The 25,097-nt window shown below is 41.9% G+C and overlaps 1 protein-coding gene across 1 annotated transcript in view; it reads right to left on the bottom strand.

The window, feature by feature from the left end:
• Positions 1-25,097, bottom strand: part of LOC102475442 (uncharacterized) — an 84,972-nt gene that overhangs the window by 15,458 nt on the left and 44,417 nt on the right. Inside the window, exons 7-9 of the mRNA XM_027773871.1 lie at positions 23,449-23,535; positions 7,189-7,321; positions 3,046-3,197 (exon numbers count right to left, since the gene is read on the bottom strand). Of these exons, the coding sequence (XP_027629672.1) occupies positions 3,046-3,197; positions 7,189-7,321; positions 23,449-23,535 (372 nt within the window). The remainder of the gene's footprint in view (positions 1-3,045; positions 3,198-7,188; positions 7,322-23,448; positions 23,536-25,097) is intronic.

The following is a 25,097-nucleotide window of genomic DNA, read 5'->3' on the forward strand; positions in this document are numbered from 1 at the left end:
TTCCTTCCTTTCTTCAATAAATCCTTCTCCAGCTCCCTCCTTGTAAATAAAGACAGAACATTTCCTGGGACTTGTTGTAAAAGAGCATCCTGGAATCCTCATTTCCAAATAGAATCAATAGATTCAGTTTGTCATGTCAAAAACGCACTGAGATTTCAGAGACGTCGGACTTGAAGGAAATGCCATACTTAATGGGATAAAACGAACTCCTTCACGAATTACTTCCTTAGAGGTTGTTGTTGAAAATAACCATTCCAGAATTATCTCAGGAGCAGGTCATGAATGTAATTAAGTTGAAGAAGTTCACACAAATCACAGCTGTCAGCCACTCTGGCTCTCCTTCGCAGTGAAAAAGTGCATTTGAGATTGCTCATGCAGTCTGCATGGGATGGGAATCGCTGGTTGCATTCTTACCAGGCTGTTTCAACTTAACATTTGAAGATAAACTACCCAAGTCTTCCCTGTTGGTTTTACATCGTTGATGGAAATCTCTTGTCCAGGCCAGAGCAAAACCATTACCAGTCCAATTTCAGTACCCGGAGGATGGCTGCCTGTGCGTCTTCCCAGCGTGCCAGGCTGGCCTGATCGTCGGTGCCCCGCACTCCTGGTGGGCCTTTACAAGACACCGCAGGGTGCGCATCACGTGGCTGATGCCCACCCTGTGTCCTCAGGGTCCAATTCGGGACTGCCTGCTACTTCGGTAGACAGTGTAGGGATACTGACAACTCTTCTCCATCCCCTTGTCTCTTGCTTCTTTGCCTGAGGAGTTCTCCTAGTGAGGCAATTGTGAGGGATGTTCCAGAGTTTCTCTGACGGGTTATAAAAGCAAGAAGGAGCCCGAGCAGGAGCAGCTCAGCAAAGTCTCTATACTGGTTTTTCTCTCTTTCCTGCTTCGTCGTCCCCACCCCTCAATTCCCAGGTGCTTTCTGAGATCATCTTCCAGATAAATTACCTGCCCCCAAATCTTTGTCTCAGTCTGCGTTGGGGGGAACTCCATACCATAATACTTTGAGATCTAAAAAGAGTACCTGAATCACCTCACTGCTATCTTCGAGCCACGGTAGATTTGAAGACAGAAATAAACTGAGCCTGATTACTCCCCTGGACTCCTTACAGAGAAAATGGCAACCGGCAGCCTAATCAGTGGCTTATGCTATGATTCATGGCCAGTTTAAAGTCATTGTGATGATAACGTTCCTACATTGTTACCAGCTTCTTCACTACAGAACTTAACATTGTTTGGCATTTCCATACGTGAGGAAAATAACAGAAAAATGTGAAATATAAAATCTCAAGTGGACCAGAGAAGAAACGCACTTTGTGTCTCTGATTCGAAACATTAAACCCGGACTTTTACTCTTCTGTGCACACCTACTGCAGTTACACCTCTCACTCAGTTCAAACTTGAGCCCATACACACCCACCCCACTCTCTGGTAAATGCTAGTCACAACAATTGAAGATCAATCATGAAGATGACATGGGAATCTCAGCGGGCCGTTTCACAAGATGTCACTCTGCTGAGAAGTGGCGCGTGCTGGCTGGCCAGCTGGAGACAGCCGGGAGGGAGGAAGCCTTCACCACACCATAAAGTGGAAGGTGAGAGGGGCCAGCGGTGGTGTGATGGTTAAACACTGGACTCCCACATGGAAAACGGTGGTTTGAGTCCCATACCTGGCAGCTTGACACTCAGGCTGAGCACATGTGAGTGCTTGCCCCAAATCCCAGGAGGGCACTGGAGAACGGACTGTGGTGTGGCCATCCCCTCTGAGGGATGATTTCTTACTTTCACTTTCACTTTCACTGTCTCTCTCTGACTCTCCCATGAGCACGTGCACCCTATAGCGTGGACCTTCACTTTCACTTTCACGTGTGTGTGTGTATGTGTGTGTGTGTGTGTGTGGACAGTGAGAGAGGGGGGCTGATGCAAAGCCAGTGGGGCTCTTCAGGGGATAACGTCACTGATCATGTAACAGTAACACGATGGTCTTTAACATGCTGTTTCTGTTCAAAATTAAGAATTCACTTGTGACAGCCAAAGTAAGTGGCATACTTTTGTTTTTGTCTCACCCAAAGCAGGATTAGCTTTCCTATTCATTCCGATGAAAGCTTTTTTGCAGTTGGCAGCAACAAATAAAAGGTGCAGATGAGTCCCACGAGCTTTGAGGTTTCATGGTATTTCACAAAGCTTAACAGAAGTGTCAGAGAAACATCACTCTCAAACTAGTGTGAGAAGCTCATCTTTCTTAAAAATATTCCTCTGGGCTTCATAATCCCCAAACTTAACTTCAGACCCCCCAAATAGTGTCTTCACTTCATAAACAACAAAATAACATTAAAAGCAGCCAGGCCGAGAAGTATCCACTGCAACTGCTCAAACACGTAAAGAACAAAAGAGAGAAGTGAGGGGTTTCAGGTGTGAAGACAATACTGTGGGCGCCACTGAAGCTGCCTCAAACATCGTGTTCTTATAGGAAATGCGTAATTGTCCTTCTATAGCTCGAGCTTTTAGAATGAAGTTTGGTGCCTCTCCATTCTGACAGAGCATACATACATGTATTTTCCAAGATCTTCTCAACTTATTTTTAAGATTCTTCTTAGGCTATCACTCATTTCATGCTTTTATCTTTGTTCTATTATTCAAGATTGGTTTCATGTATCCCATATTTTTTTCAACAACAACTTCAAAAATTAAGCATATTCTAAAGTCTGGATCAGGAAAACAATGTTAAAGATGTCTTAAAACTGGGGCCAGCAGGAGGGATGGTGGCCGGAATGCTGGACTTGCACATGGCTGATCACAGTTCGAGTCCCAGACCTGGTGCTTTGCTTTCCCAGTTTCCCTCTTTCTCTCTCTGTCTCTGATAAGCACAAATGCCCTGTAGCAAACTTTAAAATAATAATAATAATAAATTAATTAAATAAATAACTTTTTAAGAAAGGTGTCCTAAAACTGGAAGAGGATTAAACACCTTTGACATTTTAAACCCTGCATGGCCATCTTCAGAGAGACGGCTAAGAACCTGGAAGCTGTTCACACACTCACCTGCCCTCTTCGGAATTTTACCGGCATGTTAGATTTGTGCAGCAGCCGAAGGCCAGAGTCTCCCCGCTGCCCGTAGAGACAGAGGGAAACGTCAGATTCTGTCTCTGCTTGCTTCAGCTGCCCAGTGTAGACATAAACATGGTATATCACTACTGGCAAAGCAATGGAGGAGAAAAGAAGAAAGTCACTGCCTTAGAGTTCATATGAACAGAACCCGACCCATGGGCCCTCCGGCCATCATGAAAAAAATTAATATGAGAACTCGTCTTATCTGGGCTCCCTGTGTCTAATGAGACTCTTGATTCTCCAATTATTCACCTTAATTTATGAATGGGGCATTTTTAGATCATGAACAAATGTTATAAAGCAGGTTTATAGCTCCTTCAGGAAGAGAAGTAAAAGAATTTTTAAAGGCTTTTCAAGCCGGCATGGTGTTTAATGTGGCTGGATCCCATATGGCAACTGCAGTCCTAAACCCAGTGAACTGGAGAGAAAAAAAAAAAAAAAAAAAACCCAGGCTTGCATGTGCCCAAAAATCTGGAGAGGAGAATAGAGAAGGGATTGCAGCATGACCATCCCTCCTGAAGGGTACTTCCTCACTTGCCCCTCCTCTCTGTCTCTCTGGTAAGCACATACCTCATAGCAAAATTATTTTAAAATTTTCTTTTCTTGGACCAGCAGGTGGCAGGGAGGTTAAGGTGCTGAATCCCATATGGCCGACTATGCAGTTTGAGTACTGGATCCAGTAGCTTGAAAATCATGCCAGGCTCATGTGTGGGCATGTCCAAAATCCTGAGAGGAGACTGAAGGAGAAGGGATTGCAGCCACCACCACCCCCAAAAAGTGATTTCTCACTTTATCTCCCTCTCTGTCTCTGTCTCTTTTGGCAAACACACATGCAATATTGCAAAAAAAAACTAAAACAAACAAAAAAGAAGACTTTTCTTTTATATATGACATAGTAAGGCATTTTATGCTTATTATAGTGGCCAGGGTGAAAACGTTGTTGTACGTGACACTTAAGTGTAGAATGATGTACAGTATGATGAGAGAATAGATGAAAAGTGAAGTGATGGCATGAGGCAGCCAACTTGCCTGGGAAAGCCAGAGGAGGGACAGCCACATCCCTTCTGATCACTCACAGCCTCAGCCTCTGTGCCTGGAGCTGGACCACGGGAGCCATTTGGAAATTACACTCAACACAAAAGTCCCAGTGACTCATCCTGTGATCATAAAAAGTCGCTTCTCAATGGGCAAGACAACTCTCTCAGAAGTAGGAAACTACAGACCTATATCCCTGATGAATATAGATTCAAAAATTCTCAACAAGATACTTGCTAACCATATTCAACAGCATATAAAAAAGATTACTCATCACCATCAGGTAGGATTTATTCCACGAATGCAAGGGTAGTTCAACATATGCAAAACCAGAAATGTAATACACCATATTAACACCATAAATGTAATACACCATATTATAAAAGAAAGAAAGATAAAAACCATATGATCATTTCAATCAGAAAAAACATTTGACAAAATACAACATTCCTTCATGATTAAGACTGTCAATAAAATCGGCATAGAAGGATCATTTCTCATCATAATAAAAGCCATCTATGAAAAAGCTACAGCTAACATTATACTGAATGGGGGAAAGCCGAAAGCTTTTCCACTAAAAAAAAAAATAGTACAAGACAAGGCTGCCCACTCTCTCCACTCTTATTCAATATAGTAATAGAAGTCCTAGCCAATGCGATCAGATGAGAGAATGAAATAAAAGGCATTCCAATAGGAAGAATTGAAATTATCCCTGTTTGCAGACAACATAATTGTACACATAGAAGACCCAATAGTACCCATGAAAAAACTTCTTGATGTAATAAATGCATACAGTAAAGTTGCAGGATACAAAATAACTTATAAAAATCTATAGCATTTCCATATACAAACAGCAAGCAGAAATAGAATTGAAGAAAGTAATCCCATTTACCATAGTCACAAAAAATATAAGATACCTAGGAATAAAACTAACCAAGGAAGTCAAAGACCTCTAGAAGGAAAACTATGAAAATCTTTAAAAAGGACATCCCATATTCCTGGATTGGGACAATTAATATAATCAAAATGGCAATCCTACCCAAATTAATCTACATATTTAATCCAATCCCTATAAAATTACAAGAGACATTCTACACAGATCTAGAAAAGACAACCATAGAATTTGTCTGGAACCACTAAAGACCCCATATTGCCAAAGCAATCTTACACAAAAAGAATGGAGTGGGTGGCTCACTTCCTGACCCCAAAATGTATTACAAAACTGTGATAGTCAAAACAGCATGGTATTGGCACAAAAACATATAGGAGGACCAATGGAACAGAGACACCAGAAATAAACTCCAAAACATACAGCCAGCTGATCTTTGACAAAAGGTACCAGTCAACCTGGTGGGAAAAGGAAAACCTCTTTAGCAAATGGTGCTGGAAAAACTGGGTATCTACATGTAGAAAGGTGAATCTGAATCCCTGTCACCATTAACCAAAAAATCCCTCAAAGTTGATCAAAGATCTAAACCTAAGACTGAAAACTATAAAACTACTGGTAGAAAACACTGGCAAAACCCTAAGAGACACTGGGGTAGGCAAAGACTTCTTAAATAAGACCCCCAAAGCACAGGCAATAATCCCAAAAATAGACAAGTGGGATTACATCAGGTTAAAAATTTCTGCACGGTGGAAGACACAGTAACTAGTGTGAATCGACAACCCTCAGAATGGGAGAATATTTTTGATAACTATGCTTCAGATAAGAAACTAATAATCAGAATACACAGGGAACCCAAGAGGCTTACTCCCCCAAAAATGATCACCCCAATTAAAAGATGGAAAAATGAGCAGGGGGAAAAACACAACTCTCTAAAGAAGACATACTATCAGCCAAAAGGCAATAAAATGCTCAACATCCCCCATCATAAGGGAGATGCAGATCAAAATCACAATGAGGGAGCCAGCAGTTGGCATAATGGCTATGTCGCTTGACTCCCACGTAGTCGACCGCGGTTCGTGTCCCGGACCCGGTGGCTTAAAACTCATGCCGGGCGCGTGTGCGTGCGTGCCCAGGATCCCGAGAGGAGAATGGAGGAGAAGGGATTGCGGCGTGACCATCCCCCCTGGGGGGTGATTTCTTGCTTTCTGTCTCTATGTCTCTCTCTGTCTGTCTGGTGAGCGCACACGCCCTACAGTGAAAATCTCTCAAAAAAAAAAATCACAATGAGATACCACCTAACCCCAGTCAGAATGTGAAAGATTAAAAAAAAAAAAATAGTAAGTGCTGGCAAGGATGTAGTGGAAGGGGAACTCTCCTACATTGTTGTCAGGAATGTAAATTGGTCCAGTCACTGTGGAGAACAATATGGAGGTTCCTCAAAGACCTTCAAATAGAACTACCATATAATCCAGCAATTCCACTCCTGAGTATCTACCTAAAGGACAGGAGAACACTCAGTTGGAAAAGCGCTTGCATGACTCTACTTATTGTGGATTGCTAAGACATGGAACCAACCCAAATCCACAAACAGGTGAATGGATTGTAAAAGTGTGGCACATATACTCCATGGAATACTATTCAGCCATAAGAAACAACAAGACCCTGGTGTTTGATAGAAAGTGGATGAACATGGAAGATTTATTGCTGAGTGAAGCAAGTCAGGCTATGAAAGAGCGACTTTGTATGTCTCCACTTAACATATACCGAATGTCTACAATCTATGGAGGAGACTGAAAGACTGGAGGACACAAAAGCATTGAAAATTGTTATGAACACTAGGGACAAAGTGGAAGGAGAGTGGGAGAGGGGAAGAGTGCAGGAAGGGAAATTTGGAGAAAAATGGAGAAGACATTTGTGGGATATAGATACGGTTTGTTGCCTGTGGATGATGTCGTGTATAGTATTCTCAACTCACCTGGTGTGTGGCATATATCATGTTGGGTAAAATCTCTTTACAATCTAAGTGATTAAATGTATAAATAATAATTTTTTAAAAGTAGGAAAATATTCTGTAACTAAATGGTTCAGAGGTAAATGTGAGCAACTATACAAAACTGTATAGACAGTGTATGATGCTGAAGATAGTAACACACATGGAAAGATAGCTTGTCCTTCTTTCACTACAGGAAGCTCACAGACGACATCCCCGTGTGCTTGGTTCCGAGAAAGCCACACGTTTGCTGCAAAATCTAGGATCTTCTTGCTTTTCATATGTTGCATGGTCACCTGGGATTAGAAGAAACAATGGCCAGATGGTGTGATTTCGAGTTTTTCAAATAAGTCAGAATTCAAAATGCACACATGGGATTATTAAAATGTGCTGAATATTCCAGCAACAGTGGTGGTGGTTAGAGCAGTAGTATTACTAGCAGCTGTGTTTTCTTTGGCAATAATATTTGCCACATATGGGACCAGCAGTTAGTGTAATGGCTATGTCACTGGACACCCATGTAGTCGACCGTGGTTCGCGTCCCAGACCTGGTGGCTTAAAACTCATGGTGGGCGTGTGTGCGTGTGTGCCCTAGATCCCGAGAGGAGAATAGAGGAGAAGGGGGGTGATTTCTCGCTGTCTCTCTGTCTCTGTCTGTCTGGCGAGCGCACATGCCCTATCGCAAAAACCTCTCAAAAAAAAATATTTGCCACATATTATTCTAAGTGACTTATTTTAATTATCTTTCAATCATCACTAACTAGATTGGTAAAATTCCTACAGCTTTATAGGTAGGAAAATGAAGTCTTGGAGATGTGAAATCAGCTCTGTATTATTCAAAGTTCTCAACTTTGCCTATATTCGTGACCTAAAGTCACTATCGGAAGAACTCCAGAAGAGAATTTATGTTCATATTAGTTACAAAGCAAGTCATACAGAAGAACTTTTTTAAAGATTTCTAATGCCTATTAAGTTTAATTATTCATTTCTTAATAGAGAAGTACTCTCAACAGGATACATGCGCCTGGTGTGTACAGATCAACCTGGGATAACACCTCTGTCTTCCACATGGCTTCTAGCACTGCAGAGTATTGTATGACTGCTGTGCCCAATGGCTGGGTCTCTACAGCCTGTCAAGCATATTTAGAACACCTGGAGGCTGTGAATGAGCCTTTGGCTACTGTAGCGACTGAGCCGGCATTTCCCGGCATGAAGTCAGTTGCCTTTGCCTCCCTGCCCATTGATTTCTCAATGACCCTGACCTAGCTCTCCCTCTCATGGTGGCCCTTTCACAAAGGCTTTCTTGATTTTACCCTCCCCTTCACATCTCAGTGGACTAGCAGAGAACTTCCTGAAGGAATTTCACAGTTGCTTGCTTTCTCTCCTCTTACAATAGATGGAATGTCCTTCTCCTTGGCATGGTGGTGAAGGCAGCTGATTCCCACTTAGCCAAATGCATAGGTTGAGTCCTGGACCCAGCAGTTTGAAAAACGCACCAGGTACATGTGCATGTGTGCCCAAAATCCTGAAAGGAGAAATGGAAGAGAAGAGATTGCAGCATTATCATCCCTCCTGAGGGAGATGTTTTATCTTTATCTTTCTCTCTCTCTCTCTCTCTCTCTCTATATATATATATATATATATATATATGTATATGTATATATATATGTGTGTGTATACATATATATTTCCAATAAGCACACATATACTTTTTAAAAGGCAAGTTTTCAAAAAAGAAAATATACCAATTAATCTAAATTAATCCATCTCTGCCATGGTTTGAATGTGTCCCCCACAACATTCACATGTTGAAATTTACTGACTATTGTGATGGTTTTAAGAGGGTGGAAACTTAATCCAACTATAGTACTAATACATAGGGCATTTGGGAAGTATGAGTCAAAGTTCTCAACTTCATCAATGGTCACGACTGAAAGTCATCTAGAGGAAGAACTCCAAAAGACATTCTAGCTTCATATTAGTTACCAAAAAAGTTATATGGCAGAACTCTTTTAAAAGATTTCTAGTGTATCAAGTTTATTTATTCATTTTTTAAAAGAGGGAAAAGCACTCTCAATAGGCTTCATGCATCTGGTATGTACCCTAATTAGGGTTGGATAAAGAAATCAGAGTGAGGGTCCCCATGACTGAATACTGGTGGCTTTATAGAGGGAGAGAGACCAGAGCTGACACACACTATTGCCCCCTTACCGTGTGATGCCCTACGCCACCTTGGGACTCTGCAGTGAGTACCCACTGACATGAAAGACTTCACCAGATGCAGCCCCTCATCCTTGAACTACTAAAACCATAGCTGAATAAATCTTTCTTCTTTTTTCTTTTAAGAGAGAGATTTTTGCTATAGGGCAAGTGCACTCACTAGAGAGACAGAGAGAGACAAACAGAAAGCAAAAAATCACCACCCCAGGGGGGATGGCCACACCACAATCCCTTCTCCATTCTCCTCTTGGGATTTTGGGCATGCACACACATGAGCCTGGCATGAATTTTAAGCTGCCAGATCTGGGACTCAAACCACGGTCAACTATGTGGGAAGAGTCCAGCAATGTAACCATTATACCATCTGTTGGCCCCAACCTTTACTCTTAATAAATTATCCTGTTGGGACCAGCAGTTAGTGTTATGGCTATGTCACTGGACTCCTATGTAGTCAACCACGGTTCAAGTCCCGGACCTGGTGGCTTAAACTCACACCGGGCTCACATGCGTGCATGCCCAAGATCCCGAAAGGAGAATGGAGGAGAAGGGATTGCGTCATGGCCATCCTGGGGGGTGATTTCTCGATTTCTGTCTCTCTGTCTCTCTCTGTCTTTCTGGCGAGCGTATGTGCCCTATAGCGAAACACTCCCCCCCCAAAAAAAATACTATTCTTCCTCAATTTCTTTGCCTCCTGGAGCATGTGCCACCATTTCTCAGGTGGCCTATTCTCTGAAGCCCCTGCTCTGACTCACAGTCTTCCATTCTTGCTCCCTTGAGCCCTGCCTTTAGGTTATTTCAAGAGAGGATAATCTAAAATAGAAATTGGGGGTCATTTTGTTCATTGCCCACAACTTTTCAATAGTCCCACCCATTGTATAAAATCCTAAATTCTCAACTCAACAAGCAGTACATGATCAGCTTATAATCTTGTTAGATATGTCTCCTTCACACCCTACATTCTAACTATAGAAATCTGTTCTTGGTTTCACTACCTGGCCATATTCCTCCCATCTCAGAGTTTTCACAAACACTTGAATCTGTGCTTAGAGCAGCTTTCATCTGACTCATTACTGATAGGGGCCTGCCCATCCATCACACAGCTTAGACACAACCTCCTCTAAGTATACTGTGAGCCCTCAATCAGGCGAGGAAGCACTGCTTCAGGGTCACAGTAGCCTACGCATCCACATCACCTAAAATCTGACTGGCTTGAGGGAACCAAGACCTACTCATCTTGTTACTCCACGCGTTTTCACAAGGTAGTCCTTGGGCTGTTTGTGCTATGGATGATCAAATGCATAACTAAGTAAAACATATTGGTCAACAGAGGTGATGAGACTCCACCAGCCCATCTGATAACGAATGCCTGACTACAGCTTTCCTTGCTCCAGGCACGAGGCCATGCAAAGAACTCTGGATTTGAAGTGAGGAAAACTGTGATCAACATCTAGACCTAGCACTTCCCAACTATGAGGAATTCACATAACCACTCTGAATATCAGTTTTCTCCCTTTAAAATAGGAATAATGACCATCTTACATAGTTATGGTAGAGATTAGATGAGTTTATGTATATGAAATACATAAAACAAAACTTCATATAAACTACTTGAATATTTCATACTTACATTAGTCAAATTTGTATGTGCATGCATACATAAATATAAAAGAGGTTAATACAATAAATTCTACTAAACTTAGAGATGTCCCCTCTCTCTCTAGACTATATCATGGTTTATTTTGAAAGCATTTAGGGGGAAAATTCAGGAGACTGAAAATTCATGATACATTCATACGGGTTTTAGTCTCACTCAGATACTATGCTCAAATAAGAGTATTTGGAGCCGTCTACCCAATAAGAAATTTTGATTATTACAATTCCTGAGGTCTGTAACCTGGGTTCCTTACTTGAAAGGTGTAGTGGTGGATGCGCTGAAGAAGAATGATCCACACCCTACCACAGCAGCCCGATTTGCAAGCCCTCTTGCTGAGGTATCAGCCATGAGTGGGGTGTTTAGTCCTTTGTATTTCCTTTCCTGGAGACTGTTATCATATTTACTACATTGCTTTATTTTGGGCAAAAAGAAGTAAGTTTGTCCCTTAATTATACATAGGGACATACTCCTGAAGAGTCAGCCTATAAGAGAAAGGCTAATCCAGGGTGCCAGAAACACATGATGGCTCTCAGAATGGGCCCACAGAACCCGACCTCGCCACTGGTGGTGCTGCATGTGCTTAGGAGTCAGACTGCCTCCCCACAGCAATAGTCTGTACACTGCTGTGCTCAGGTTATATTGGCATACCAGGGCATTAAACCACCCTCCCCCCAAAAAAGGGAGATTTAATAAGTTATCTCTAAGTATAGGCTCAAAATATTTAAATAACATGAGAACACATTACAGCAGCATATTAAAAAACACTATTAATACAGACTAAGTTCTGTGGGGATTCAGAGTAATGCAAATATTAGGAAATTGTAATATTTTTTTTTTTGGAGAGGTTTTCGCTATAGGGCGCGTGCGCTCGCCAGACAGACAGAGAGCGACAGAGAGACAGAAAGCAAGAAATCACCACCCAGAGGGGATGGCCATGCTGCAATCCCTTCTCCTCCAATCTCCTCTCGGGATCTTGAGCACGCACGCACACGCGCCCAGCGTGAGTTTTAAGCCACCAGGTCCGGGACGTGAACCGTGGTCGATCACATGGGAGTCCAGCGACATAGCCATTACACTAACTCCTGGTTCCCAATATCTTTTTAATTAAGTTTATCTATTTATTTACTTACTTACTTACTTATTCAGAGAGAGAAAGAGAAAGACCAGCAAGCACTCTAGACAAGGTCTTCTGCAGTGGCCTCCCCCACCCCTGAGCTTTTCTGCCAGCCAGGACCACAGAATGTATACACATCTTTATGTGCAGGTTGACCTGGGAACTGAACCCAGGTCTTCCATTTGGTGTCCACCATTGTGGAGCGTTCACTACCTTTGTACCACAGTGGCTTGGCCAAGAATAATTTCAGATGTGACCAGATGTTTCAGATAAGTGGGGATCATACACCGGTGGACAGGAGTCTTTTAGATTTGGGGCTTGAAGCCTTAGTCAGGAAATGCATAGCTTTTACAAAGTCATTCTACCTGAAATATCAGTACTTCTTTATACCAAACGCTCCATGGAAACGAGCAAGTAGCCTCTTAGGCACTACTAAGCCTTGACCCTTAGAAGTGCCCACTGAAGAGAGTATCATTGATTTAACTTACACTCCCACTAACACCACTGAACAGTCAACAAAAAGCCTCTGAGGGAGAGGGTTCTGAATGAGCCCCACTTACCATCAAAGTCCTGTTGCCACAAAACAGAGAAACAAAAAATGTAAGGTTTCTGTTTGTTTTTTTAACCAGTGAAGAGATATAGCAGTTCTTTTCAACTGGGTGAGATTTTTGCACCCATGGGGACATGTGGCAATGTCTGGAGACATTTCTGGTTGTTATACTTGGTTGGGGGAGAGGGGTACTGGCATCTAGCAGGTAGAATCCAGGAAAAATGCTAAACCTTCCAGAACACACAGGATGGCTGCCCATGAAATGACTCTCTGGGTCCCCATCAGTAGTTCCAAGGCTGACAAGTCCTGGGGTGTAAAGATAAGTAGTTGTTCAATACATAGCTAAATAATGAAGTAGAATAATATAGGTAAAGATACATATACACACAGCCATAGAGCTAAGGCCCAGTTGTGATTATTTTTTTCCACAAAAATAATTTTGCTTTTAGAGATTTTTTTAGAGATTTTTTGCTATAGGACACGTGTATTTGCCAGAGGGACAGCGAGAGACAGAGAGACAGAAAGCGAGAAATCGGGGTCTGCAGGTGACGTGGTGTTTAAGAGCACTGGACTCCCACATGACCGACCACAGTTTGAGTCCTGGACTTGACAACTTGCTTTCTCACTTTCTTTCTCTTTCTTTCTCTCTCTTTCTCCCCCTATCTCTTTCACCCCCCACGGGGGATGACCATGCCACAATCCCTTCTCCTCCATTCTCTTCTCAGGATTTTGAGCATGCATGCACATGTGCCCTGTGTGACTTTAAGCCACTGAGTCCAGAACTCAAACCACAGTTGACTACATGGGAGTAGAGCAATGTAGCCATTACACCATCTGCTGGTTCCCCCAAAATATGTTTTTAATTGTTAAAGTAATACACAGGGGTAAAACTCCTAGAAAACCACAAGCCTAGTCATAGAGTAGCTAACAGCAGGACTCAATCAAAAAGCATGTGACAAGTGACACAAACCAGGATATGGATCAGAAGACCTGGGTTAAAGCCCTAGCTCTGCTACTTACCAGGTACATGGCCTTCGGTAAAAGTCCCACAAGATGACCCCTGATCTTCAGGCCCTCATTCGCAAAACTGGCATGATAACCTGCCTCACCAGGTTGAAAGGTGCTTTATGTAATAAGATTAAATAAAAACTCCTCTCAGAAAACAGTTGTAAACTAGAGCTGGTGGGACATAAGAAGTTATTTCCTACAGTAAAGCCGTCTCAGGACGACCATGATGCCTAGGAATATATTAGAGAGCCTCACTGCAGAACAGCTGATTTTCCCAGCTGGTGGTGCTGCATGTGCTTAGGAGTCACACTGCTTCTCCTCGGACCCAAGCGCTTGCTATATAATCATGGGAATTGCTTATCTTCTCAAGACTTCAGTTTTCTCAGTTGGGATAAGAATAGTATCCGCCTTGTGGTATAAATGTCAAAAGTGATCATGTGTCTCCTGGGAGCTCAATAAACATTTACAGTTAGTAGTAGCAGTGGCAGCAGTAGTAGTATCAAAACTAGCCACCAAGATTACAGACCAGAATTTATTGCTTTTTAATAATTATTTTATTTAAGCCTATGTATTTGTTTTAATTTGACCAGAGACAGACAGAGTGAGAGAGAAAGGGCAAGTGAGGAAGCAAGCCCCCCGGTCTGAGACTCAAACCATGGTTGACCATGTCAGAGTCCAGCACCCTTAACCACCATGCCACCTGCTGGCCCCTAGACTAGAATTTATGACTTGGAATTGTATGTGGTTCTCTGACATCCTCCTGGAGACGATACAAGGACAACATCAGGCGCGTGTTCAGTTCTTCGTTATCAGCAAGAGAAATTCTATCCCAATCGCTGACTGCTACTGCACTTGGGTAGCTGTCCAGCACCTTCTAGGAAGACCGACACATGGCCTCTTGGTCTCTCCTGCCCTATGCTGAGCTACAGTAACTTCTGCTCCCTCTCCTCGGGGCCCTCCCTGAATTCTCTAGCTCATGTATGCTTTCCTAAGATGACTCCCATTCTGGTCCTTTGTATAATAGGCCAGAACATATGAGCAAAACAATGTCTATTCTTTTCTAAACTGTAGGGACTGCCACTGTCCCAACTCCTACGCATGACTTTACCTCTTTGCAAATGACCTCCCCTTAGCCCTCGCCTTGTCTTTCGTGTCTGTCTTTAACGTCAAGGAAGACAACCAGTTGAGCAGGGATCCGGTCAGATGGGTCAGAGAGAAGGCATCATTGCAGCTGAACACTCAGGGTCCTGCAGGCAGAGTGAGCCTGCGGCCCTCCTCCCTGGCCCCTGTCTTGCTTGCCTGTTAGGACTGAGACAAAATGTACTTAATCACCAACAACAATGACCACCATCTCTATTTATATTCCACTTTGTTTTATAAAACACTCTTCACATACTGTATTGGGACATCAGAAAAATCATGATGCAGTTTTGCATAGAAAAACAGAAAAATATGTCATGACTTTTCTGAAAACCCAATATTTAATCTTGAGTCTTTTGTTAGAGAAGCAAAGAGACACAATCGAAGTCAACAAATACTTTCTGAGATCTACTCAAGTGGCCAGTTGCCTACTGGACGCCCGCTATAAAATCAACAATGCACTGGGATGTGAAAGGCTGAGAAAAATGTTTCTAGAATCCTACTTTGAAAAGTCATATACCTTCACTCTAGAGAACAACAAAAATTATTGTAATACTTTTATCATCATTATATATTCAATTTATGCAAAACTTTGTTAAAAAAAACATGTAGAGGCAAGTAGTCACCAACACATTTGTTAGATACCTAGAGTATCTACAATACTCTGCAAGATCTGGTCCTGGGAAGGCATGCTAATGTCATTTATTAGTATTTTATTTTAGGAGCCTGAAATATGAAAATCTAGTAAGGTCTAAATGTGTGCTCAAACCCAGTACGAAGTCGAAGATTGACTCCGATTCCCTATTTCTCATCCTGTGCCTTGAGATAACACCCTGTTTGTTACAAGAGCTACACAAGTGGGATCAGCTATGGTATTTACAATTGACCGAGGACTATCAAATGCATGAATTTATCTTTGGTTCAAATAAACGGCACAACTTTGAGAATGTTTTTATAAACTGCTGGAGTCTTTTGAGATTAAACATTTGACTGGAGATTTTGTGAGAAGAAGCTGGTGCTTCCTGCTGTTCATTGAACTAGAAAATCCTCAAAAACAAACCATTTTTCTTACTGCATTTCAGAACTTGTTCTTTCCCTTCTGTAGTTCTTTCTAGCACTGTGAAGTGAAGAAGTAACTGAAAATGAAAAAGAACTGGAAATAGAACAAGATGCTTTACAACTTCAAACAAATAAAGCCTTTTCTTACCTAGTTTAGCTAATCTCAAGATTGCTTGGAGCTCATATTATGTAGGTTATATTATATCAAGTAGTTATAGATAAAAATAATAACAATTTTACCAAAATCCATGACTCATTTTGGTTCAAAAACTCGAAAGAATCAAGATGTTCCAAGAAAGCTGCTATTCCAGTTTAAAAGGTGCTATTCCAGCTACAGAGACAGTGTAGACATGTGGAGGGAGCCCTGGGCCAAGACTCTGAGGGCCCTGGCCTTGTCTCACCACCCACCATGTGAAGGGCCAGGCCTGCAAACCTCTCCTCCTCTGCCCTCACGCACATCAAGGTTCAGCCATGTAAAATTATACTCATTTGCTAGACACCCAGCGAGACTGTGTGATTTCCCCTTCAATGAATGCTAACAGTTTACTAATAGTTTATACTTGTCAAGTAAACGAAATGTGTCTTATTCATTTATTCTATGAATTTTTATCCAACATCTACTACATGATAGGCACTACTCCAGGAGTTGAGGTTATAACACTGAAGAAAATGAAGTCTCTGTTCTCATGTTACTCATTTTCTGATGGAGGTAAGACAGTAACAATAAAAAATATCAGATGAGCAATGTCTAATAAAGAAAATAAACCGAGCCAATGTGATCAAGAGCAGCTGGGGGCTGCCTTCAGGTTGTATGGCAAGGGCCACTCTGAGGCGAGACCAGGGTGACTTGAACGTAGGGAACCAGCTGAGTGGCTTGAACAAAGGTCAAAGAGGTGGGCAAGGGATATAGTCAATGAGGGGAGACATCTTCAATGGATGGTTACAGAGGACTCTGGTGGCTCTTTGAAGTCTAAATCTGAGGAGAAAAGAAAGGAAGCTGGAAGGCAGCTAAGAGAACTTTGCAGTGGAGAGGAGAGAAAAATGGCAGCTTGCACTAAGTTGATGGTAATAAGAGGGGGAAAAGACAAAATCAAGATTGTTTTTGTCTTTTTTCAGCAACAAAGACAACAGGAGAGTCCTGCAGGATTGGATTGTGAAAGTAAGAGAAAGAAAATAACCTGGGAAAATTTGTAGGGTTCTGGCTTAGCGAGCTAGGTGGATGGTGACTCCATTTTCTCAACAAGTGAAAAGCAAGCAGGTGGGGTGGGGGGGTCAAGAGCCTGGCTTACGTTTTATTTAAATTTCTTCCTTGACATTCACAACTCACATGATACCGTTGTGCCCTTACATTGTAGTAGCAGAAATTTATAGAAAAAGTGATTAAATGACTTTCCAGACATTAAACATGTTTCAAGTCTTTTGACTTCAACGCTAAAGTTTACTAACTCAATCTGAAATAGTCAAAGTCAATTCCAGAGAAGAAAAGAGAAAATCTCAGATTCAAAAATAATGATTAGTTTTACATGACAGCCTTTGCTTTATTTAAATATTCAAATTTAATTACTATCTATGTTCAGTTATTGCTATCTTATAAAGGGTCTAAGCTACCTGTAACCTAGAATTCATTCAATAACTTAGATTAATATTTGATAACACTATTTTGGAAGCTAGATAGCACAGTTGGTTAATCTGTACTAATATGACTGAAATAATGAGTCAGAACTCCAAAAAAGCCCCTAAGGTATGATCGAGAAAACAATAAATTTAAAACACTGAGCGGCATCACAGAGTCATCGCGAGGCCAATGGCCCCAAACTGCCAGAGTATCATGAAATGGGACAGCTGTCCCATTCTCTAATCTAAGCGTTATGCAAAACAGTAGTTTTTCACCCATTTTAACTCAGGACACTAGGGATATTTCAGCAAACACTGTTAGAAGCACCGGCATCTTCCAGATAACGTGCCAGCAGGGCCAACTTTGTTCATCACAAGGAACCACTGGCTGCCCACGGTGCACCCTTAGTACCAGGGAAACCCTTGTGGCGTATGTCCTAATAATGACTTCAGATTTCCTCAGCTCATGAAAGGAAGTCTTTGATCCGTGACCTTGATTCTTTACCCAGATTGAAAGGAAAAGTAAAACAATGTTTATTCTAATTTTGTATAATTGCAATGAGGAAGGACAGATCTATGTCGAGTTTATCATTTTTCTCTTAGATATACTGTCATGGCCCAGCAATTTACCTACCTAGCTGAATCTAGGTTAAAAGTGGTTCCCCGAGTCTCATGTTGTTTACCTCTCCCACAGGCCTAGAGAGCCCTAGATTAGCATATTAGCTAGGCTTCTTCTAAAACATATAAATTATAATCCTCTGTATATTGTTAAGTATGATTGGAGTCACACAAATCTACTTTTTCCAGTACATAATTGTTAGATAAATGAGCCAAAGATGGCCTCTTACAATTTTTTAAAGAATCATTTTACTTAACTTTATTTATTTATTTATTTATTTATTTATTTATTTATTTATTTATTTTAATTTGACCAGAGAGGGAACAGAGCAAGAGAGAGAGAGAGAGAGAGAGAGAGCAAGCTGCCAGGTCTGGGACTTGAACTACAGTCGGCCATCTGGGAGTCTAGTGCCCTTAGCCACCATGCTACCTGCCGGCCCAGCCTCTGTATATTTAGGCCCTGATTTTGCTTATTTCTCCATGTAAGCTGAGACCAAAAAGGCCATAGACACAAAACTCAAATTTTTACACAATGGTAATAAAAAATAACCTAATTCTTAGAACAATAAACAATAACTAGCACCAACGAGAAAAAGTTCAGGTATTTTGATACTGTCTGCTCTTCATAATGGAAAAAACTTTACCCCACAGCTTCAAAAAGTTTGTGAACCTAAAGTATGAGCTTATTTTGGCTCAAAAAGCTTTTGCTATCTACACACATTTTTTTCATATTGCACACTTTCCATGAGCTTTTGGAGGCCCGTCACGTGTCAGATGGGCCTAACGGTCACAAGGCCTGGGGCTGCTGCTGTGGAGGCTCAAGAGCTCCCTGCTTCAGAAGCTCCCACTTTGCCGTGGGCTCAGAGACAGACCTTAGACTTCTGGCGAGCTCCCTGGCCTCCCTCCCCTTGTGAGCAGAGACCTGTGCAGCAGCCTCTGTACGGACTCCTGCTAAGAACGACTCTCTCCACACGCACGCTTGTCACAGTGCCACCTGGAAAAATGTGCATGTGCTCGCGCCTCTGCCTCGGGGGCACAGCCTTCTCCTAGATGAGCTCCCAAATGCCTCAGGCCTCTGCAGCAATGCACAATAATTATTTCATAGGATGTTAATATATTTTACCTGAAAAAATACAGCCCCGTGGAATTTTCAGTTTCGGAAATGCTGTTAAACAGATTTCCTTACCACAGGGCATCTCAGAGCCTTTACGATATTTATATGCACTGTGATGCTCCAAGAGAGGAATGAAACAGCTGGTGCTTCACAGACTCGTTTCGCCATGGAAACACTCCTGGGGAGCACCTCAGGAAAGCAGAGGTGTGGCCTAGTTCTCCCATCAGTGGAAGTGGCCTCTGGGCTGAGGGGAGCGGGCATTTGTGGGGAGATTAACTCCTCTGCGTGTCTTACACAAATACTGCTTTCTAAGTACCATTCCCCACTGAGAGAGACTAGGGCTCCTTGAGAAATAGCTGATTCCAGTGTCCCAGTGTTGGAGAAAAGAAAAGATGAGCCTGAAACATCTTTCTAGTCAGAAAGTAAGCCCTCATGAAGTGGATGGTAACATGTCTAAGGGATACTGGAAATTAAAGGGCCAAATTAAGGATGATTTCAGCATCAAAATACATTATGACAAAAATTGCTTAACCCATCTAAAACTAAGAATCCATAAATACATGCCAGGGTTTTAAAATTAATAAAATGTTTAAGTTGAAAGAAGGGAAAGTTCCAGTTTGTAGTAGAATGTGAAATAATAAATGAGGTACTAGCAGAATTAGAAAATCGCCATTTAGCAAGAATAATAGTAATAACTGATTCAAGTAAGAATCATAAAATGGGTGCTAAAATTAGTGGGTAAAAATTTTACGATGAGGGCCGGCAGGTGGCGTGCTGGTTAAGGCACTAGACAACCATATGGCTGAGTCTCAGGTCCAGTGGCTTAAAATTACACCAAGTATTTGCGAAAATCCCAAGAGGAGAATGGAGGAGAAGGGATTGTGGCATGGCCATGCCCTCGGCTGTGTCTGTGTATGTGTGTGTATGTGGTTTCTTACTATCCTTCTCTCTGCCTCTCTCTGCCTCTCTCTGCATCTCTCCAGCAAGTGCACATATCCTATGTTTGGGGTAAGGGGGAGACTAAAAAAAAAATTTATGATGAATAAGATATTATATAGCCAAGTGTCTTTACACATCATATCAGTAAACATCTGCCAAATAATACGCACATTGTAACAAAACATGATAAAGCAAACGGGTATGTCAAAAACAACTGCGGAATCCAGGGGAAATCAGAGTTCTTTGTTTCATTCCTGTCATATTTTTATAAACTCTAAGTCAAAATTAAAAAATTAACTAAGTTATAAGAAAAAATCTCTCCTTTCCCATCACTTTGGTGGTTCAGTCACAGTTGTGGGTGCTCGATTCATTTGTTGAATTAGTTTATTAGTGTTCTACCTAATGTTCTAACTAATGTTCTACGTTGCTCACAGATACCTTCGAGTAACGCTGACCAGGGGAATGGATGACACTGCCCTCAGTTCCCTGGACCGAGTGCTCCCGCCTCAGGTTCTGCTGGGGATGGCGTTCTGTCGAGTTGGAGAATCACTACACAGCGGTGTTGAATACCCTTCTCACAAGGCTCAGAGAAAGTCCAGGCCATGCTGGGCATTAAGGCCACCTTAACTCACGGGTCTTTTCTAAGATGCCCTGATTCAACTTGCCAAGTAATCCCCAAGGATTAAATAATGTAGTTCTAAACTCTGCAGGTTCCATGGGTTGGTATCTTAATAGATCACTGCTTGCCACTGCTTTAAGATCCTTCAGTACTTCTGAATAGAAAACGTTAAGTCAATATCCAGTTTCTCCCCACTCCCCACAGCGTCTGGAGCATGGGAGGCCAGAGCAGGTACTCAGAACATGCTTCCCATGCTTCCCGTTGGACTGACTGGACCACTCACCTGTCCCGCGCTATGTGGTCACATTTCGTTACATTATGTATGTGCTGAGAAATGTTAAACTATTGCAGCAACATTAACAGTTTCCCATTCACCTTTATTATACAACAAAAGACATCATAATAAAAATCTTAGAAAAGATAGGGAACCAGCAGTTAGCGTAATGGCTATGTTGCTAGACTCCCACGTAGTCGACCACGGTTCGCGTCCCGGACCCGGTGGCTTAAAACTCACGCCAGGCGCATGTGCGTGCGTGCCAGAGATCCCGAGAGGAGAATGGAGGAGAAGGGATTGCTGCGTGACCATACCCCCTGGGGGGTGATTTCTCGCTTTCTGTCTCTATGTCTCTCTCTGTCTGTCTGGCGAGTGCACGCGCCCTATAGCGAAAACCTCTCAAAAAAAAAAATATATATATATATAAAGAAACATTTCAAATGGGAAAAAATGATATTTTGCTAGATTCTATCAGCGGTATTCAAATTTTAAATCACAGATATTTTAAAATAACATTAAGCACTATAAAGGAATCAGTAATAGACATAGTATTTAAAGTAGAGAGCAGAGACGTTCTATGATTCAAACCTGTCGTCTGCCCCCACTTAATCTGCTCCCATACTGAAATCTGAAGGCTTCTCAGAATGTAATTGCTGTCTGTCTTTGAGTGCAAACAGCAGGGCAGTGGTAATGCTGATGATCTCAGTCTCTGGAGTCTAATATACAGTGAGGCCATTTATTAAGAGACTTCAGTGAATAATGTAACTTTATTGAGTCTCAGTAAGTCAAAGAGTTACTGTTAGGCAGAGGTACGATAGTATATGAAAAGCAACTGCTATGTGACAAGCACTCAATAAACATTCTTATTAATGTAATTATTGTTATTACCACAATTAAGTAGAAAGAAAATGGCAGGGTCCCAAAGTGCATATATAACACGATTCAATTTCTTTTTTACTTTTTTGTTTTTGGAGAAGTTTTTGCTACAGGGCACATGTGCTCGCCAGAAAGACAGAGAGAGACAGAGAGACAGAAAGCAAGAAATCACCCCCCAGGGGGCATGGCCACGCCTCAATCCCTATTCCTCCATTCTCCTCTCAGGATCTTGGGCACACACGCACACGCACCTGGCGTGAGTTTAAGTCACCAAGTCCAGGACTCGAACCACAGTTGACTATGTGGGAGTCCAGCAACACAGTCATTAAGCCAACTGCTGGTCTTGATTCAATTTCATTAAAAGGGCAAACTGGCTGAGTAGTAGTATATCTAGTATAGTATACATATATTTATAGGTCTATATTTTACGTATATTTTATACTGCTAAAGAAACACAAAGTATATACATGATAGGTAAAATGAGAGAGATTCATGAAAGCGAAAAAGATTTAAGAACACAAACCATAGAATAGTCATCTAATAACCAATAAATATTTTTATTTTTACACTTAATTGTATTATTCATAGTTTCTTCCACAAACACATTATCTTTACAAATATAACCATGAAAACCTTATTTAAAAAAATAAAAAACTTTTGTGGGCCAGCCTGCGGCCCATTGGTTAAAGGAGATGCGTTCCACCTGCCTGACAACACAGTTTGAGTCTTGCACCCAGAGGCTTGAAAAACATGCCAGGCACGGGAACCAGCAGTTAGCGTAATGGCTATGTCGCTGGACTCCCACGTAGTCGACCGCGGTTCACGTCCCGGACCCGGTGGCTTAAAACTCACTCCGGGCGCGTGTGCATGCGTGCCCAAGATCCCGAGAGGAGAATGGAGGAGAAGGGATTGTGGCGTGACCATCCCCCCTGGGGGGTGATTTCTCACTTTCTGTCTCTATGTCTCTCTCTGTCTGTCTGGCGAGCGCACACGCCCTACAGTGAAAATCTCTCAAAAAAAAAAAAAAAACATGCCAGGCACGTGTGGTTGTGCCCAAAACCCTGAGGAGGGAGAGCTGGAGAAGGGAGTGCTGTGTGATCACTCCCCATTCTCTCTCTGGTGAGTACACACGCCACCTGGCCAATTTTTAAAAAGAAGAAAAAGAAAAACACTTTCACAAGAATGAACCATATTTGGGAACCAGCAGTTAGTGTAATGGCTATGTCGCTGGACTCCCACGTAGTCGACCGCGGTTCGCGTCCCGGACCCGGTGGCTTAAAACTCACGCCGGGCGCGTGTGCGTGCGTGCCCAAGATCCCAAGAGGAGAATGGAGCAGAAGGGATTGCGGCGTGACCATCCCCCCTGGGGGGTGATTTCTCGCTTTCGGTCTCTATGTCTCTCTCTGTCTGTCTGGCGAGTGCACGCGCCCTATAGTGAAAAATCTCTCCAAAAAAAAAAAAAAGAATGAACCATATTTGTTTAGAATGTTTTGTCCACAAACATTTTGTCCACATTATTTATGACCATTAGGAAAATATGTAAGACTTCTCATTGTTTTACATAGCATGCTTGCTTCTTTTCGTTAAGCATGTCTAGGAAGCACAAAATGAAAAGCACAATTACCCTCTGCAAGCTCCACTCCGGTCGCTGGCTCGTTCCATCGTGTCCTATTCTTATCTTATATATTGTTCCAATGCTTCTTATTTCAACCTGAACGAAATGCCAAAAAAGAAAAAAAAAAATCAGAGTTTAAAATGAAGGACACTGAAATTTTGTTTTTTTTCTTCATACTAAATACATTTTGGTTTTTTGTTTGTTTGTTTCTGAAACGGTCTCAGGGTCTCTTTCAGAGTCTAGAGATAAAGTCCTCTCGGGAAGCTATCAGAACCTCAAAAACGTAAAATATGAGGAAAAAAATATATAGTGAGACTTGACTAAAAATATGTAGAAAGTCAGATGAAAGAATAGGGAAAAGAACAGACATATGCTCAGTCCTCTGACTGCCGCACACTCCTCATGGAAGCCAACACTGTCTGAGTTCCAGTGACAGAAGACGGCTCTTATTTTAAGAAGGAAAGAAAGCCATTTTCACCACAGAAAAGCTAAATATAGTGGCTTCTACAAGCTTATGGAAAAGATCTGTGAGTCTAGAACTTCCTTGCACACTGAAATTTCTCTATTCTTTGACTCTTAGGCTAAGATTTAGATGGTCTAAGTTCAAGGAAGAAAAACAAACTGCCCACTCTGAGAATGTGCTTGGTTGGTTCTTCATGTGATCCACGAGAAGCTATTAATCCAAGCAGCACTGTGAAGAGCTGGCTTTGGAAGCACTGAGAGCTCAACTGGACTCCTAGCTGAGGTGAACTGAGTAGGAGATGGTGTTTTACATTTGCAGTCCTCAATTTCTTTACGTGCTGAATGGACATAACGTTCACTGTATAAACATTGCAGTCTAATTAAATGGATTTTATTAAAGCAATAATCTAAATATTGTGCAAGACAAATTCAAAAGGGGCCAATAAAACCCGCAAAAAGAAATAAGAGAATCAACACACAGCGAAAAAAAAAGAGAGACAGTAACCGTGAGCTAGATAATCCTAATTTAGGGTTCACGGACTACCTAGAGGCCCTAGTACCAATGCCCCTAACACCTATGCCAGGGCTTCTCAAACCTTCGTGGCTAAAACAAATTACTGGGGATGTGGTTAAAATGCAGATTCTGATCCAGTAGGTCTGAGGTGGGGCCTAAGATCCTGTATATCTAACACCCTCCCAGGTGATGCCCATGCTGCTGGCTGGGATCTACTGGGCTCTGGATTCCTGGACTTCCAGGCCTACCCTGTCTCCATCGCCGAGCTCATAGCTCAGAGCCAGATAAATCCCTTCTCTCACTTCATAGAAAATGAGAAAGCCTGGAGAAAACATCCAATGCCCATGACCAGGTAAGGGACGGTTCTTGGTGACTATAACAGTATCTGTCATTATGAGACCTTCCCATCTGCTGGGCAGACTACACAACACACATATGCCCAAGCATTCTCTAAACTTCATGGCAAGCCTTTTAAGTATTATTCCCCCTTTTATATTAAGGAGGAAACTCAGGATAAGTGAGGAAAAGCAATCTATTCAGGGTCACAGAACTAGTGTGAGGTCTGTATGATTTGAACCTTGTCTCCACGATGCCGAGGCCTCTAATTTTAACCAATTTCCTGCATTTCTTATGTCATAGGATTCATTTATTTTATTTATTTATTTATTTATTTATTTATTTA

Source organism: Tupaia chinensis, unplaced genomic scaffold (assembly GCF_000334495.1).
Source record: "Tupaia chinensis unplaced genomic scaffold, TupChi_1.0 Scaffold000046_3, whole genome shotgun sequence".
In the NCBI taxonomy this organism is placed as follows: Eukaryota; Metazoa; Chordata; class Mammalia; order Scandentia; family Tupaiidae; genus Tupaia; species Tupaia belangeri.